A 15,291-nucleotide genomic window follows, 5' to 3' on the forward strand; every position below is an offset into this window, starting at 1 on the left:
AAAATGATGGTGAAGGACACACAACACCCAGTCCCCTGCCGGGAATCGAACTCGGGCTCTCTTGTGTGGTATACGGTAACGCTACCGCTGCGCTGCGGTGGCGGACGTCGATGTTGCTACAAAAAGGTGGTTTCTCGGGAAAGTGTTGAACAGAGAGGAACATCTCAGGCTTTACATCATTTCATGTATTTTGTATAAAAACTTTAACATAAGTTGGTGTTCGCGATCAAATGTCACGTTGAGTAGCTAATAATAAGAAGCGATGTCACGATATAGAAGAAAATGGTAGGAAAGCAACACTCAAGTTTCAAAAAAATATTTTTTTATTTACATATTTCAAAGTTGCTTAAAATAATCTCTTACAAGTACTTAGATCGCTCTTGATTTCCTGCCAGGTCTGTGCGGGAATTCCGTATCTTTCATCGTATCGCCGAGAAAAAGCCATCCAAGCAAAGGTACGCCGCTGTCTTCACGCACATTCACCTCTGCTGATCTTGAATGCGAGGCAGGATGCAGACCTCGACTAGGTCGTCCAGGGCCTGGCTGATCCTCTGGCGGAAGCGCTCATCTCGCTGGAACGCTTCCTTCACCATAGACGGCCGATCCGTCATGAATCTGTGCATATCGCCATCCTGTGAAGAAATAAAATTCAATGAACACCTTCAGCTCGATGACTCACACTGCTTCAGGCTTTCTGATTCTCGGTATCACACTAATTAGATTTCAATTCCCCAGTTAAAAGAACCTTTCTATCGTTGGTTAATTACTCGTGTAAATATAAACAGAAAGTTGGTTCCAATGGCTCTAAGCAGTATGGGACTTAACATCTGAGGTCATCAGTCCCCTAGAACTTAGAACTAATTAAACCTAACTAACCTAAGGACATCACACATATCCATGCCCGAGGCAGGATTCGAACCTGCGACCGTAGCAGCCGCATGGTTCCGGACTGAAGCGCCTGGAACCGCTCGGTCACGGCGTCCGGCAAACTGAAAGATAGCTTAATAAATAAATGTTGTGTACCTCGTTCAAAATTCTCTGTGGGATTTTAGGGCAAATCCCAATTAGACTACAACACGGTCCAGTCACATTAGTGTGACCAACAGTCACAGACTGAATAACCACCTCGCGGATGTGCAGTAGAGAGTCATGAGGTTCTGTGAGATACCGACAGGAATGTGGAGCCATGCCGACTCCAGTGTCGTGATCGGCTGCACTATGTTTCACGATTGAGGGGCCTTGGAGCTAACAGTCCGATCTACGTGATTCCATTGATTCTCGACTGGATTCATATCCTGGGGACTTGTTGGATAAGGGAGTATGGTAAACTCATCCTGGGCTCTTCGAACAACGCGCGTACATTGCGAGCTGTGTGATACGTTGCACTGTCTTGCTGGTGGATGTCATCGTGCCAGAAGAAAAATTAACTGCATGTAGGTGTGGACACGGTCTCCAAGGATAGATGCATACTCGTGTGATTCCATTGTGCCTTTCAGAATGACGGGATCATCCAGGGAATGAGACGAAATTATTCCCCACACCATAATGCTTCCCCCTTCGACATTGACCACGCCGACGATTGTTGCAGGGCCGTCCATGACAAAGACTGACTGTCCGATGGGGCATAAAACGAGATTCATCTGAGAAAACCATCTGGTCCCACTCGATGGATGTCCAGTCGTGGTAATGGCGTGCAGATTCCAGCCTTCGTCGCCTACGAACAGCAGTCAGCATGTGTGCGTGAACGAGACGCTTGCAGTAGAGACCCATAAGCAGCAATGTTTGCTGAACAGTCATTGAAAAGACGCTGTTGGTGGACCCTGGCTCATCTGGGAGGTGAGTTGCTCAACAGCTGCACGTCTAGTCGCCCATACAAATCTCCGCAACCGTCCTTCAGATGGTTCAAATAGCTCTGAGCATCAGTCCCCTAGAACTTAGAGCTACTTAAACCTAACTAACCCAAGGACATCACAAACATCCATGCCCGAGGCAGGATTCGAACCTGCGACCGTAGCAGTCGCGCGGCTCCCGACTGAAGCGCCTAGATCCGTCGTTCACCACTACCGCTGCCGTCTATGGCCCGTGGTACAACACAGTTGCCTCGGCACCAATTTTGGATAGCACTGTTTTGCCATGCATAGTATACTTTAACAACGGCGGCCAGCGAACGTTTACAAATTTAGCCGATCCGGAAAGCCTCGCCCCATGGTCCGAAACCCAATGAACATGCCCCTCTAGAAGTCTGATAAATCGATCCGTTTCCTCATTCCAATAAAGACTGAATTGTCTTCTGCGTCCTCCAGACACGCTTTATTATACCCTCCATTGCTAGTGCTGCCTCTAGCTGTCTGCGAGTGGTTCTTGCACGTTGACATCGAGATTAGGCGGTGGTCTCATTAATGTCACTGGATCGTCTATATCTCGCTCTTAATTTAATGGGAAGGCACAGATTAGTAATTCTTATTATTAGTTTTTTTAAACAGATATATTCTACTACTGACGATTGTCTTAGTGGTCTCTGTGAAAAGTGCATCAGTTCGTTGAAGCCACGATTGAAGTGTTTTTTGCCTTAATCTTGATTTATATGTCAGACTGATTTTAGTGCTCCACCGTCGATCAATGGATATTCTGATGCTTTACTTTCTGCTAGCACTGCCTTCCTTCGATCTTGATCGGTCTTGTAGCTTTCAAAAGAAATATTATTGATTAATAATCCGTCGATGACGGGTTCATTAGCAACAGAACTCAGGATCGTAATGGACAGCGATCGGGGAGGAAACGGGCTGTGGGTTTTTCAAAGGAAGTATTCCAGCATTCACCTTAATCGACTCAGGGCGAAATAACGAAAAAAAAAAAAAACTAAACAGCCGGACAGGGATCAGCACCCCTCTCATTCCGAACGCGAGTACCTTGTGCTAGCCACTACTCCATCTCGATCAGTTTCTCTAGTGTTTTGACTGTACCCATCAACATGTGGATAGATGTGTGGCACTAAAAGCAGACATCTCCCTCCATATACACTCACTTTTTGTGAATTTTAATAGGTGAGTTCTAGAGAAAGGGAAGTGTATACTACTGTTCTATGAGTAAATGCGCATGCGAGGTAGTGGCGACAGTTTGAAAGGTAGCACTATTGACGAGTGCTGCGTCCTGCTGGCTGTAATTTGACAATCTTTTGACACGCTTCTAACAATTTTAAAATATAACTTGTGTTACGAAAATCACTCATTAAACTACCATTTACAGCTCAATACGTCACTGTTAACAACTGGTAATTCCAGGATATTTCACTCAGTCGAAGTAGTATGTAAAGATGTTTAACTACCTTTGTTTTATAAGCAAATGCAGGATTTCTGAGCTAATTACGTTGATGAAATCTTCTCAGGTTACAACCTGAGTCGTGGCGGCCTGTTGTGGCAACGTTTCGACGATTTCCGTTCTGATCACCTTCAGGCAAAGTTGGCGATTAGCAAAATGACGAATAGGAAACTCGTGAATCGTTGAGACAACACGACATCACGCTACGACTGGTCTGAGAACCCGAGAAGATCTCATACTGTCTTTATTAAATACTCTTGTAAAGTCTTGTTGGTAAACCCTGCGGGCACGTATCAGTGAAGAAAAGGAATCGCTAGCCAACGGAATATGACTCTGCGACATGGTAGTGGAAAACATTGCAATGGGTGTGGTGTTTAATTGAAAGGAGAGGAAAACGTAATTCATGCGGTACTAGTCACCTGTAGCAACCGAAGTGACTGCTAAATTAATTGTTGTGTTGGCCGAACGCAAAAATCACAGTAAAACTATTAAAAAAAAGGAAAGCTCCCATTCCAGTTCTGTGCTGGTGCTATTCTGAAATCATAGACCGTGGCCCAGGCACAACAAATGTAGGCCAGTGTTCTGAAACAGTGGGATGCGACACACAGGCGGGTGAAGGGGGTGGGGGGCGTGGTATATTCTAAAAGAAATATTAGTAACAAACAGTTTACGTTTATCTTTCCGTTCGAGCAAAGAAGATGCAGTCGATCGAGATTGAATTTCGCCGCCGGCTGGCCGGAGTGACCGAGTGGTTCTAGGCGCTGCAGTCTGGAACCGCGTGACCGCTACGGTCGCAGGTTCGAATCCTGCCTCGGGCATGGATGTGTGTGATGTCCTTAGGTTAGTTAAGTTTAACTAGTTCTAAGTTCTAGGGGACTGATGACCTCACAAGTTAAGTCCCATAGTGGTCAGAGCCATTTTTTTGAATTTCGCCCGACGTCGGTGTTGACTCCGGACGTGGTCAACGACAGTGAAACCGCGGTCAATTTTTAACATTGAAATGATCGGGCGCGCTGGGCGACGTCGGCCGTCAGGGGGAGTACCTCCCGTTGTTGGCTGTAGTGTGACTACCCGGAACTATCGCGTGCACTGCCAGCTTTGGCTCGTGTATCTCGACTGTCCTCTCACAGTCTTTCAGATTCCGCAAGGTAGTCTTGCCTGCGGTATAAAGCAGTTCCCGGTTAGTGACAGACATGAAGACACAAATTGTTATCAGCTGGCGAAGGGGATGGAGATACTCCAAAGTCGTAAACGACAGCTGGCCACGGTGGTCGAGCGGTTCCAGGCGCTTCAGTCCGGAAACGCGTGACCGCTACGGTCGCAGGTTCAAATCCTGCCTCGGGCATGGATGTGTGTGATGTCCTTAGGTTAGTTAGGTTTAAGTAGTTCTAAGTTCTAGGGGACTCATGACCTCAGATGTTAAGTCCCATAGTGCTCAGAGCCATTTGAATCGTAAACGACAAGGTATGATGAGAACTAATCAATAGTGAAGAACGTCCTTAGAGTATAATTTGTTTACCCATTTTAGCTAGTGATAGCACGAAGCCTAAGAAGTTGAAGAGACATATTGCAACTAGACATCCTGAATTAACGGGAAAACTAAGATAATTTTTATCAGAAATCTGTTTTATTGCCTATCCCCAGAAGAACTTTGCTAAATCAACGAATGGTCCTTTTATGGTCCTTTCAGCCTCTTATCAGGTTTCACATAGGATTGCTAAACGCAACAAACCGCACACGGTTGCAGAAACTCCAGTTTTACTATTAGCGATTGATATAGTATCAACAATGTTTCATGACTTAATTGCTCGACAGTTGGAATGTATTCCTATCTCTAATGATACAGTACATAGAATAATTTCAGACATCTCTGACGATTTACTCGAGCAGTTAATCGATAAATTGCGTAACAACAGTTTTGCAGTTCATGTGGGCGAAGCGTTTGATATTCGTAAAGACGCTCATTTGATAGTTAATGTTCATTTCGTTGATGAGTTTAACATTCGAGAGAACTTTCTTTTATTTAAGCCGACAGTGAGAACAGCTACAGCTCAAAGCCTTTTCGACATTATCGATACGTTTTCTTAATTTTTTAAAAAATATAATGGAATAGGTGAACTGGAGTATGAACAGTTGGGGTTTGCTCAACGTCTGGAATTCATGGCCGACTGGAAGCGAAAGTTAAAGCTGTAGCTCCTGAAGCAATATGGACTCACTGCATGATACAGTACATCGGGAGGCGTGACCGCAAAGATCTGAGCCTGCACCTTCATGAAGTTTTGCAAACGGTTATAGAAACAGTTAACATTACTAGGGCGAACTCTATAAATTTTTGAAATGCTATGTGAGGAGATGGATGCTGAACACATTCAACTGCTCGGTTTTAGTAATGTTCGATGGCTTTTAAGGGATAAAAAAACCAAAAAGAATGTTTGTACTGACGAATGAGATACTTCTTTTAAAGGAGAAAAGTCACTCTCTAGCTGGCTGTGTCAACAACGGAATTTTCTACTGAAAATGGCTTACCTCACTGAATTTTTTGAGGGAGTAAATATTCTAAACATTTTATTTCAAGGTAATTAGGCAATAACGAATGGAAAAACTGGTAGAAGCCGACCTTGGGGATGATCAGTTTGGATTCCGTAGAAGTGTTGGAACATGTGAGGCAATACTGACCCTACGACTTATCTTAGAAGCTAGATTAAGAAAAGGCAAACCTACGTTTCTAGCATTTGTAGGCTTAGAGAAAGCTTTTGAAATTGTTGACTGGAATACTCTCTTTCAAATTCTGAAGGTGGCAGGGGTAAAATACAGGGAGCGAAAGGCTATTTACAATTTGTCCAGAAACCAGATGGCAGTTATAAGAGTCGAGGGGCATGAAAGGAAAGCAGTGGTTGGGAAGGGAGTGAGACAGGGTTGTAGCCTCTCCCCGATGTTATTCAATCTGTACATTGAGCAATAGAACGGACCGACAGTGTCTTGAAAGGAGGATATAAGATGAACGTCAACAAAAGCAAAACAAGGGTAATGGTATGTAGTCAAATTAAATCAGGCGATGCTGCAGGAATTAGATTATGAAGTGAGACTCTTAAAATAGCAAATGAGTTTTTCTATTTGGGGACCAAAATAACTGATGATGGTCGAAGTAGAAAGGATATAAAATGTAGACTGGCAATGGCAAGGAAAGCGTTTCTGAAGAAGAGAAATTTGTTAACATCGAGTATAGATTTAAGTGTCAGGAAGTCGTTTCTGAAAGTATTTGTATGGAGTGTAGCCATGTATGGAAGTGAAACGTGTACGATAAATGGTTTAGACAAGAAGAGAGTAGAAGCTTTAGAAATGTGGTGCTACAGAGGAATGCTGAAGATTAGATTGGTACATCACATAACTAATGAGGAAGTACTGAATAGAATTGGAGAGAAGAGAAATTTGTGGCACAACTTGACTAGAGCTAGGGATCGGTTGGTAGAGCATATTCTGAGGCATCAAGGGATCACCAATTTGGTATTGGAGGGCAGCGTGGAGGGTAAAAATCGTAGAGGGAGACCAAGAGATGAATACACAAAGCAGATTCAGAAGGATGTAGGTTGCAGTAGGTACTGGGAGATGAAGAAGCTTGCATAGGATAGAGTAGCATGGAGAGCTGCATCAAACCAGTCTCTGGACTGAAGACCACAACAACAATTAGGCAATCTTACAACGAAAAAGTGAAGGTGTTCATAAAGGAATTAGTCCCGTGCTAGAACCGAATGGAAAGCGACATGTTAGATATGTTCCCTACTCTAGTGTCACTGTTACAGGACACAGATAATCCGATACTTTCAATGAAGATAGTAGCCTGTCTTCTTCAGTATCTTGTAACGCTTCGAAAAATATGGCGATTTTGATAAATTTAATTTGATGAAAAATCCGTTCGAAACTGCTCCTGGAGCATCAAGTCTAAATATAAAAGAACAAGAACAATTTATTGATCTCACTTGTGATACTTCACTGAAATTAATGAATTTAATGAATTAATGAATTTAGTGAAGTGTCTTTGTTGGGGTTTGAGATAGATATTAGCAACGAATTCCCAGCTCTGAACGAAAATGCAATGAAGAGCCTGATTCCTTCTGCAACAACAAACTTAGACTACGCTGACTTTCAGTTTCTGGAGTCGAACTACCTTTCGAGGCTAGACGTAAGCAAAGAACTTGGAGTTTCTGCTGTTACATCCGCCTTGAGAATTTTTCCCTCAAAAGCAAGATCATCCATTACACTGAACTTCGTAATTTATATTTTTATGCTCTTGTAATCCTTGGTTTCTGAATTATAAATATTGTTCGTTTCAATGTTTTTGAATAAATGAAAATGTGACAAACAGGTCGTTCCGTATCATCATTATAATAATTGATGTAGTTTGGTTTCTGTTGTGTGTAATCCTCCTAAATTGAGTTAGTTAAGACACCGAATAAGGCAAAGAGAATATTAAAAAATGCTTATTTTTTATTAATAAATTAGACTGGGGGGCTGGCACAGTTTTTTATCGTGATGGGGAGCTCTGACGATAAACGTTTGAGAACTACTTCGCAGGCAACGAAAAAGCTATAAACATGACTAATGCTTTTACTCCCTTTTGAAAATGTGATTCAGTGTCACTTTAGGACTTAGCATGCTCTTGTCACAATTCTTTTTTTACATTAGTTTGACCCGTTTTGTCGTTGTTACGGAATGTTGTCTTACGAAGTGGCTGTTTGTACCTGTAAAGGAATCATGACGATCAGCAAAACGTATGCAGCGACGATAACAGCAAGCGGCCGGGTGTCCTCGCAGGACTGGAGGAAGTCCTGCAGGGGCAGGACGGAGTCGACGTCGAGGTCATGCTGGCGCAGCACGTCGGCCAGCGTCTGGTGGTAGAGCTCGAGCAGCCTCCGGCCGTGCGCTTGCCGCAGGTCGCGCATGGAACTGAGGTGCAGGAAGCTGAGCACGTCATACGCCGGGGGCGCCAGTTTGGCCGTCTGGAAGTCCACCAGCCGCACCGACAGCCCGCGCTGCGCGTCCTCTGCGAACAGCATGTTGTTCGGCCACAGGTCTTTGTGGCAGACCACGTTGCGGTACCTGCACGGCAAAAGGAGAGTGGTAAGTGCGTAACCTATGAACGATACTTTGCCTAATAACAACGACTGCGTGCAGCTGCTGTGATCAACGTGTGATCGTTTAGGGACACCTCTCCAAGTAAAAAGGAAAAAGATTTCACTATAATTTCTAACATTTTAGTAGTATAGCCTACAGGGATTCCAGCACACTTCGCTTACATGATATGTTCTGGCTCATTTTGTTCACATTTGCGACGAAGCCACGCCCCCTATGACGTCATCACGTGACAAGCACCACCCTCGCCCTCGCACGATCCTCTTCAGCCAATCACAGTGTAGTATTAAAATGAGGCACCCCAATGAGAATGTTGTGTAAAGAAATACATAAAATAAACTTAAGAAGTTCTCCTTGCGCATGATATCTCTCTCACAATGTCTCGGTGCAATTACTTTGATTAATGTGTGATCACTTAGGGATATCTGTCCAAATTTAAACGAAAAACAAGATTTCATTGTAATTTCCAACATTTTCGTAGTATAGCCTACCGGGATTCCCGCACACTTTGTTTGCATTAGATGTTCTGGCCCATTTTGTTTACATTTGTGACAAAGCTATGTCCCCTATGATGTCGTCACGTGACACGTCCCGCCCCTCCTCCTTGCACTCTTCTCTCCAGCAATCACAGTGTAGTATTAAAATAAGGCAAACCAATCAGAATGTAGTTAATAGAAATACATAACATAAATCTTAAAAAGTACTCAAATGGCTCTGAGCACTATGGGACTCAACATCTTAGGTCATAAGTCCCCTAGAACTTAGAACTACTTAAACCTAACTAACCTAAGGACATCACACACATCCATGCCCGAGGCAGGATTCGAACCTGCGACCGTAGCAGTCCCGCGGTTCCAGACTGCAGCGCCAGAATTAAAAAGTACTCCTTGTTCATGGCATCTCTCTTACAAAGTAACCTGCTCTATTTCCTTCTACACACACACACACACACACACCCACACACACACTCACACACAGACACACGCATACATGCATCTATTTATTCAAAAATTATGTAAAGTGTGTAACATGAAATATTTTGTAATACTTTACAGGATCCTCAAAAGTATGCGTACACAGTGATTTTTTTGCATCACATTCAAAATAATTTATTTAAAAAACTCTATTTATTCAAAGATTATGTAAAGGGTGTAACATGAAATATTTTGTAATACTTTACAGGATTCTCAAAAGTATGCGTACACAGTGATTTTTTTGCATCACATTCAAAATAATTTATTCAAAAAACTCTGTTTATTCAAAAATTATGTGAAGGGTGTAAAAGGGTATAACATGAAATATTTTGTAATACTTTACAGGATCATCAAAAGTTTGCGAATACTGTGATTTTTTTGCGTCACATTCAAAATAATTTATTCTAAAAACTCTGCAAAGGGTGTAATTTGCAGTATTTTTGCCCATGCTCAAAAGTGCCCGAGAGTTCTGAATATTTTTCGCCATATTCGAAACTAGACTGACGGGAAAAAATCTCAACACCAAGTATTAATTAATCTAGAGTAATGAAATTTTGGGAATACCTTTGTTTGGATAACATATTTAAGTGATCAACACATAACGCTGAAGTTGTCGTCCCATGATGTCCCATGTGTGCTAAACTGGAGACAGATATGGTGATCGAGAAGGCCAAAAGAACATGCCGACACTCTGTAGAGCATGTTGGGTTATAATATAAGTACGTGGGCGAGTAATACCCTGTTGGAAAACAACCCCTGGAATGCTGCTCCTGAATGGCAGCTCAACATGGCGAATCACCAGACTGACGTACAAATTTGCAGTCAGAGCACGTGGTATAACCAAAGGAGTGCTCCTGATGTCACACAAAATCCAGGAGTAGATTCAATGCATCTAATAACATGCGGACAAGTTGGTTGCATGCCCTCAACTGGTCTCTTTCTAAGCAACATACGGCCATCAGTGGTATCAAGACAGAACCAGCTTTCATCAAAAAACACAACAGACCTCTACCTTTCCCTCCAATGAGCTCTCACATGACACCACTGAAGTCGCTATTGGTGGTGGTCTGGGGTCAGTGGAACGCACGTTACGGGTCGTCTGGCTCTGAGCTGCCCTTGAAATAACCGATTTCTAACAGTTCGTTGTGTCACTAAGGTGCCAACTGTTGTTCAGACTGCTGCTGCAGATGCAGTACAAAACGCCAGAGCCATGTACCGAACACGATGGTCTTCCCTGTCAGTAGTACCACGCGGCCATCTTCTTGCGACCGTACATTCTCGTGACCGCAGCTGCCAGCAGTCGTGCACAGTGGCTACAATCCTGCCAAGTCTTTCAGCCGTATCGCAGAAGGAACATCCGGCTTCTCGTAATCCTGTTACAAGACCTCTTTCAAACTCAATGAGGTACTGATAATGGCGTCTTCGTCGGCTTAAAGGCGTTCTTGACTAACATCAGCTCACCACGCCCAATCTCAAAGGTAGCAAACGCTCACGACCGTTACAGTGTATACAGGGTGGTCCATTGATAGTGTCCGGGCCAAATATCTCACGAAATAAGCATAAAACGAAAAAACTAAAAAGAACGAAAGTCGTCTAGCTAGAAGGGGGGAACCAGATGGCGCTTTGGTTGGCCCGCTAGTCACGCTGCCATAGGTCAAACGGATATCCACTGCGTTTTTTTAAATAGGAACCCCCATTTTTATTACATATTCGTGTAGTACGTAAAGAAATATGAATGTTTTAGTTGGACCACTTTTTTCGCTTTGTGATAGATGGCGCTGTAATAGTCACAAACGTAAGTCCGTGGTATCATAACATTCCGCCAGTGCGGAAGGTATTTGCTTCGTGATACATTACCTGTGTTAAAATGGACCGTTTACCATTTGCGGAAAAGGTCGATATCGTGTTGATGTATGTCAACAACATGCGTCAGCGCATTGTCAGTGCATGTGCGAACATTTCGGAAAGCGAATTACTCGCTGTTGAGAGGGATGTCGTTACACGTATTGCCAAATGCATTGAGGTTGACGGACATCATTTTGAGCATTTATTGCATTAATGTGGTATTTACAGGCAATCACGCTGTAACAGCATGCGTTCTCAGAAATGATAAGTTCGCAAAGGTACATGTATCACACTGGAACAACCGAAATAAAATGTTCAAACGTACCTACGTTCTGTATTTTAATTAAAAGAAAACTGTCTGTTACAAACTGTTCATCCAAAATTCTGAGCCATATGTTTCTGACTATTACAGCGCCATCTATCATAAAGCGAAAAAAGTGGCCCAACTAAAACATTCATATTTCTTTACGTACTGGACGAATATGTAATAAAAATGAGAGATCCTATTTAAAAAAAAACGCAGTTGATATCCGTTTGACCTATGGCCAACCATAGCGCCATGTGGTTTTCCCCTTCAAGTTAGACAAGATTCGTTCTTTGTAGTTTTTTCGTTTAACGCTTATTTCGTGAGATATTTGGCCCGATCACGATCAATGAACTACCCTATATGTAAAGTAAACCTCATTTACATCCTCATAGTGACGTTACTAGCGCCACTTTTACGCAACTGTCCCGAAACTTTAATAGCTATTATCTTTCAGATGTAGAAAACGCCTACCAATTTCATGTCACACAACTCCTTCTTGGTGTTGCAATCTTTTTCCGTCAGTGTATTTATCCAAAAACTTACGTAAAGCACCACTTCGGTACAAACGAAGCCTAAAATGAATTATTTTCCACATCTAAAATTTTGTCAGGTGTCACAAGGCAGGAAGGCAGCCATAGGCAGGTCTAAACTGACTGAGCATTTTGCTTGTACCTACAATACTTGTCTTGCTGTGACATCCAGTTGGCATAATGTGATGTGCATGCCACGTTGTAAAACACACATTGGAACTACAACTTGAAGCACGCTTATTGGCGAGAGTAAACAATGTTATTCCCACCTCAAAAACTTGTCTGACACCAAAGTCAGTCAAACATTATAGTCACCTCAAATTATTTTACACATGTATGATGCTTATCGGACAATGGCGTTTCCACAGTGGTCACACTGGTTCCTGTAAGATCACCGAAGTTAAGCACTGTCGGGCTTGGCTAGCACTTGGGTGGGTCAACGTCTGGGTCTGCCCAGTGGTGTTGCAAGCGAGGTGCACTCAGCCCCTGTGAGGCCAATTGAGGAGCTACTTGACTGAGCAGTAGCGGCACCGGCCACGGAAACTGACAACGACTGGGAGAGTAGTGTGCTGACCACATGACCCTCCGTAACCGGTGATGCCTAAGGACTGTGAATGACATGGCGGCCAGTTGGTACTGTTGGACCTCCATGGCCTGTTCAGACGGTGTTTGTTTTCTTATGATGCTTATCAAGTGTCACACTGTTCTTTCCACGAGTAAAACGTCTGCAAAAGTATGTCAGCATCACAAAAAAGTGTAATACTTTTGTCACGTATTTTATTACAGTGCTACTTTACACATGCACACAACGCACATATTCATGAAATCAGTATCCAGAACACGACTGTGAACTCCAAAGTAAGTACCTCCATGCTGTTTTCACTTCCAAACACATGTGGCATGGTAACCTTGCATGTAAACGTCTTACGGAATATCATAACGAGTATAACAAATATTGTCCGTAAATAGTTAAAAACCAACATTTGCTTATGGAATGTAGTTAACAAATCAGTAATACACAATTTCTCAAGATGAGTTTATCTTTAAATACTATTCTGGAAAATTTCAAAACACGAAAGAAAGTCAACTACTGCTTTATGTTCCAGTTGCTTGTCGTCATTAACAGAAAGCTGAACTGCTAAACGCTCATAATTCAATTAATGGATGATAGTGCAAAGTATAACAGATCAAAAATTAATTATTTTCTACATCTATGATATTCACCATAATGTTAAGTCAAACCATCAATTGCCTGTAAAAATGTGTCATTGATTCAAGAAAATCTCAGTGTTTACATCAGGGAGCACAATGTTATTTTCTACATACACACATACATTCCTCAAACTGGTGCCTAAAAAATCGCTGCAGATTCTCCACTTAAGTGCAGCAACGCTATTTACATGACTAAACGCGTGCTAAACAGACAGATGATATTATAAGTCAGGCCTAAATGATCGATATTGTAGTAGTAGCATGATGAGGCTTATAACTAGAGAAAATACGTACATGCTGCAACACTAGGAAAACTCACAAACAAACAGATATTCTGAATGCAATTAATTAGGTCTACTCTTGGTGCAAGTCACAATACACCCTCAAATTCTATGATGAACGTCAAGTGTTACAGTGCTAGCACTTTGTCTAAAATACAAAAAGCATGTTGTCATTTCAAGCTGAGAAAATGTTATACAAATTACTGACATCATCTACCGTTTCTTACTAGCGTTTCACCACCAGTTTAGCGGAGAAAAAGATTACATATCACTTGAAAAATACAATCGATAATACTGATTGACAATTATTGGCTTTTATTACCGATAATAGTGCCTATACGCGAGACAGTGTAGGATGATACCTGACAGCTAGCAGTTCTGTTGCCAGCTATCAAATTTGAAGAGTAAGTGGCTGTAGGTGAAAACATAGCTGAGCTGTGACAAAACTGCTGCGTTGCTATAAAGTCGTTTACAAAATCGCATTACGTGATCGGTTAAGGTAGGCACGTGAAGCTGCCACGCCCAGTGAACTGCAGCTGTCAGAGATCAACCAGCACTGACTTAACTATGGTCGAGGTTAAACACAAAACGAACTTCTTTTGTATTTACCAATCTGAACCATAGTCCCAAGGCACTATAAAACGTTGGCAGACTGTATTTGCTGTAATCAGCTACTAAATAATATATACTTGTAATAAAAACACGTGACATAAAACACCACGCACACATACACACATATAGACACACACGCATATAAAATATCCGAACTTCGTTTAAGGAAGGAAGGAGCTGTTATTATTACGATTTATCACTTCAATTGGACAACTTTTCCAATGTTTAGACGCAACATCAAGAAAGATAGTGACAGAGACATCATATCTCCATCGAGGGTGACAGAGTCTATATCTCGAAAGCAATATTATTTTTTCATGTATCAAGTGCAAAAAACATATGTAGGTTGCACATGAAGTAAAACTGTTAGATCTTGAGCACAAAACACATTCTGCAAGCACGATGGACCTACAAATTAAATATCTTCATATCTGTATAGTCTGTATTATTTATTAAAATTTTCACAGATTGGCTATTGGCACTAATGATAAATACTTTTAGATTATGTAGCACTTGTTGACAATGCAAATTCGATTGCTGTACGACACATTGCAAGCAATATCGACCTTAATACTTACTATTTCGATTGCTACGTTGTGTGTATAACTTATTAACATACAAACAGCTCACTTATTGATACTAATCAAACAAATTATAGGGTTGTAGATACCGGTAGTTTGATCTCAGTACTACACATAAAATTTATCTAAGAACGTAAAAACTGGCTGCAGACTACAGTAGGTCGTTTCGGTTACAGGGACCCTTACCACAGAACAGTTTGTAACGTCGTCACGGCATCACCCTGTATATCCATGTATTTACAGACGCTGGCGCCTGTAACTTTGACGCTCTGTAGCGTCGATGGAAGAGGATTTCCGGATATACGTTCCTATTCAAAATGTTATGTGCTCGCTACCTTCTACAAGTCCTAGAAGTTTGTAATGGGAATTTCTGGACACCTATTATCAGTGATGAGAGCACGAGAAAAATAGTGAGCGAGTAGCAATGACAGGGGCTAAGCGGCGCTGTAATCGGGGGTGAAGTGCAGTAACTGAAGAAAATTGTAAGGTAATAATTAACAG

General features: G+C 42.1%; 1 protein-coding gene across 1 annotated transcript in view; it reads right to left on the minus strand.

Moving 5' to 3' along the window:
- Window positions 1-362: 362 nt before the first annotated feature.
- LOC126234426 (uncharacterized) overlaps window positions 363-15,291 on the minus strand; it is a 53,348-nt gene continuing 38,419 nt past the window's right edge. The window contains exons 2-3 of the mRNA XM_049943119.1: window positions 8,058-8,415; window positions 363-632 (exon numbers count right to left, since the gene is read on the minus strand). Coding sequence (XP_049799076.1) covers window positions 480-632; window positions 8,058-8,415 — 511 coding nt within the window. The 3' untranslated portion in view covers window positions 363-479. The remainder of the gene's footprint in view (window positions 633-8,057; window positions 8,416-15,291) is intronic.

The sequence above is a fragment of the Schistocerca nitens genome, chromosome 2 (genome assembly GCF_023898315.1).
Source record: "Schistocerca nitens isolate TAMUIC-IGC-003100 chromosome 2, iqSchNite1.1, whole genome shotgun sequence".
Taxonomy (NCBI): Eukaryota; Metazoa; Arthropoda; class Insecta; order Orthoptera; family Acrididae; genus Schistocerca; species Schistocerca nitens.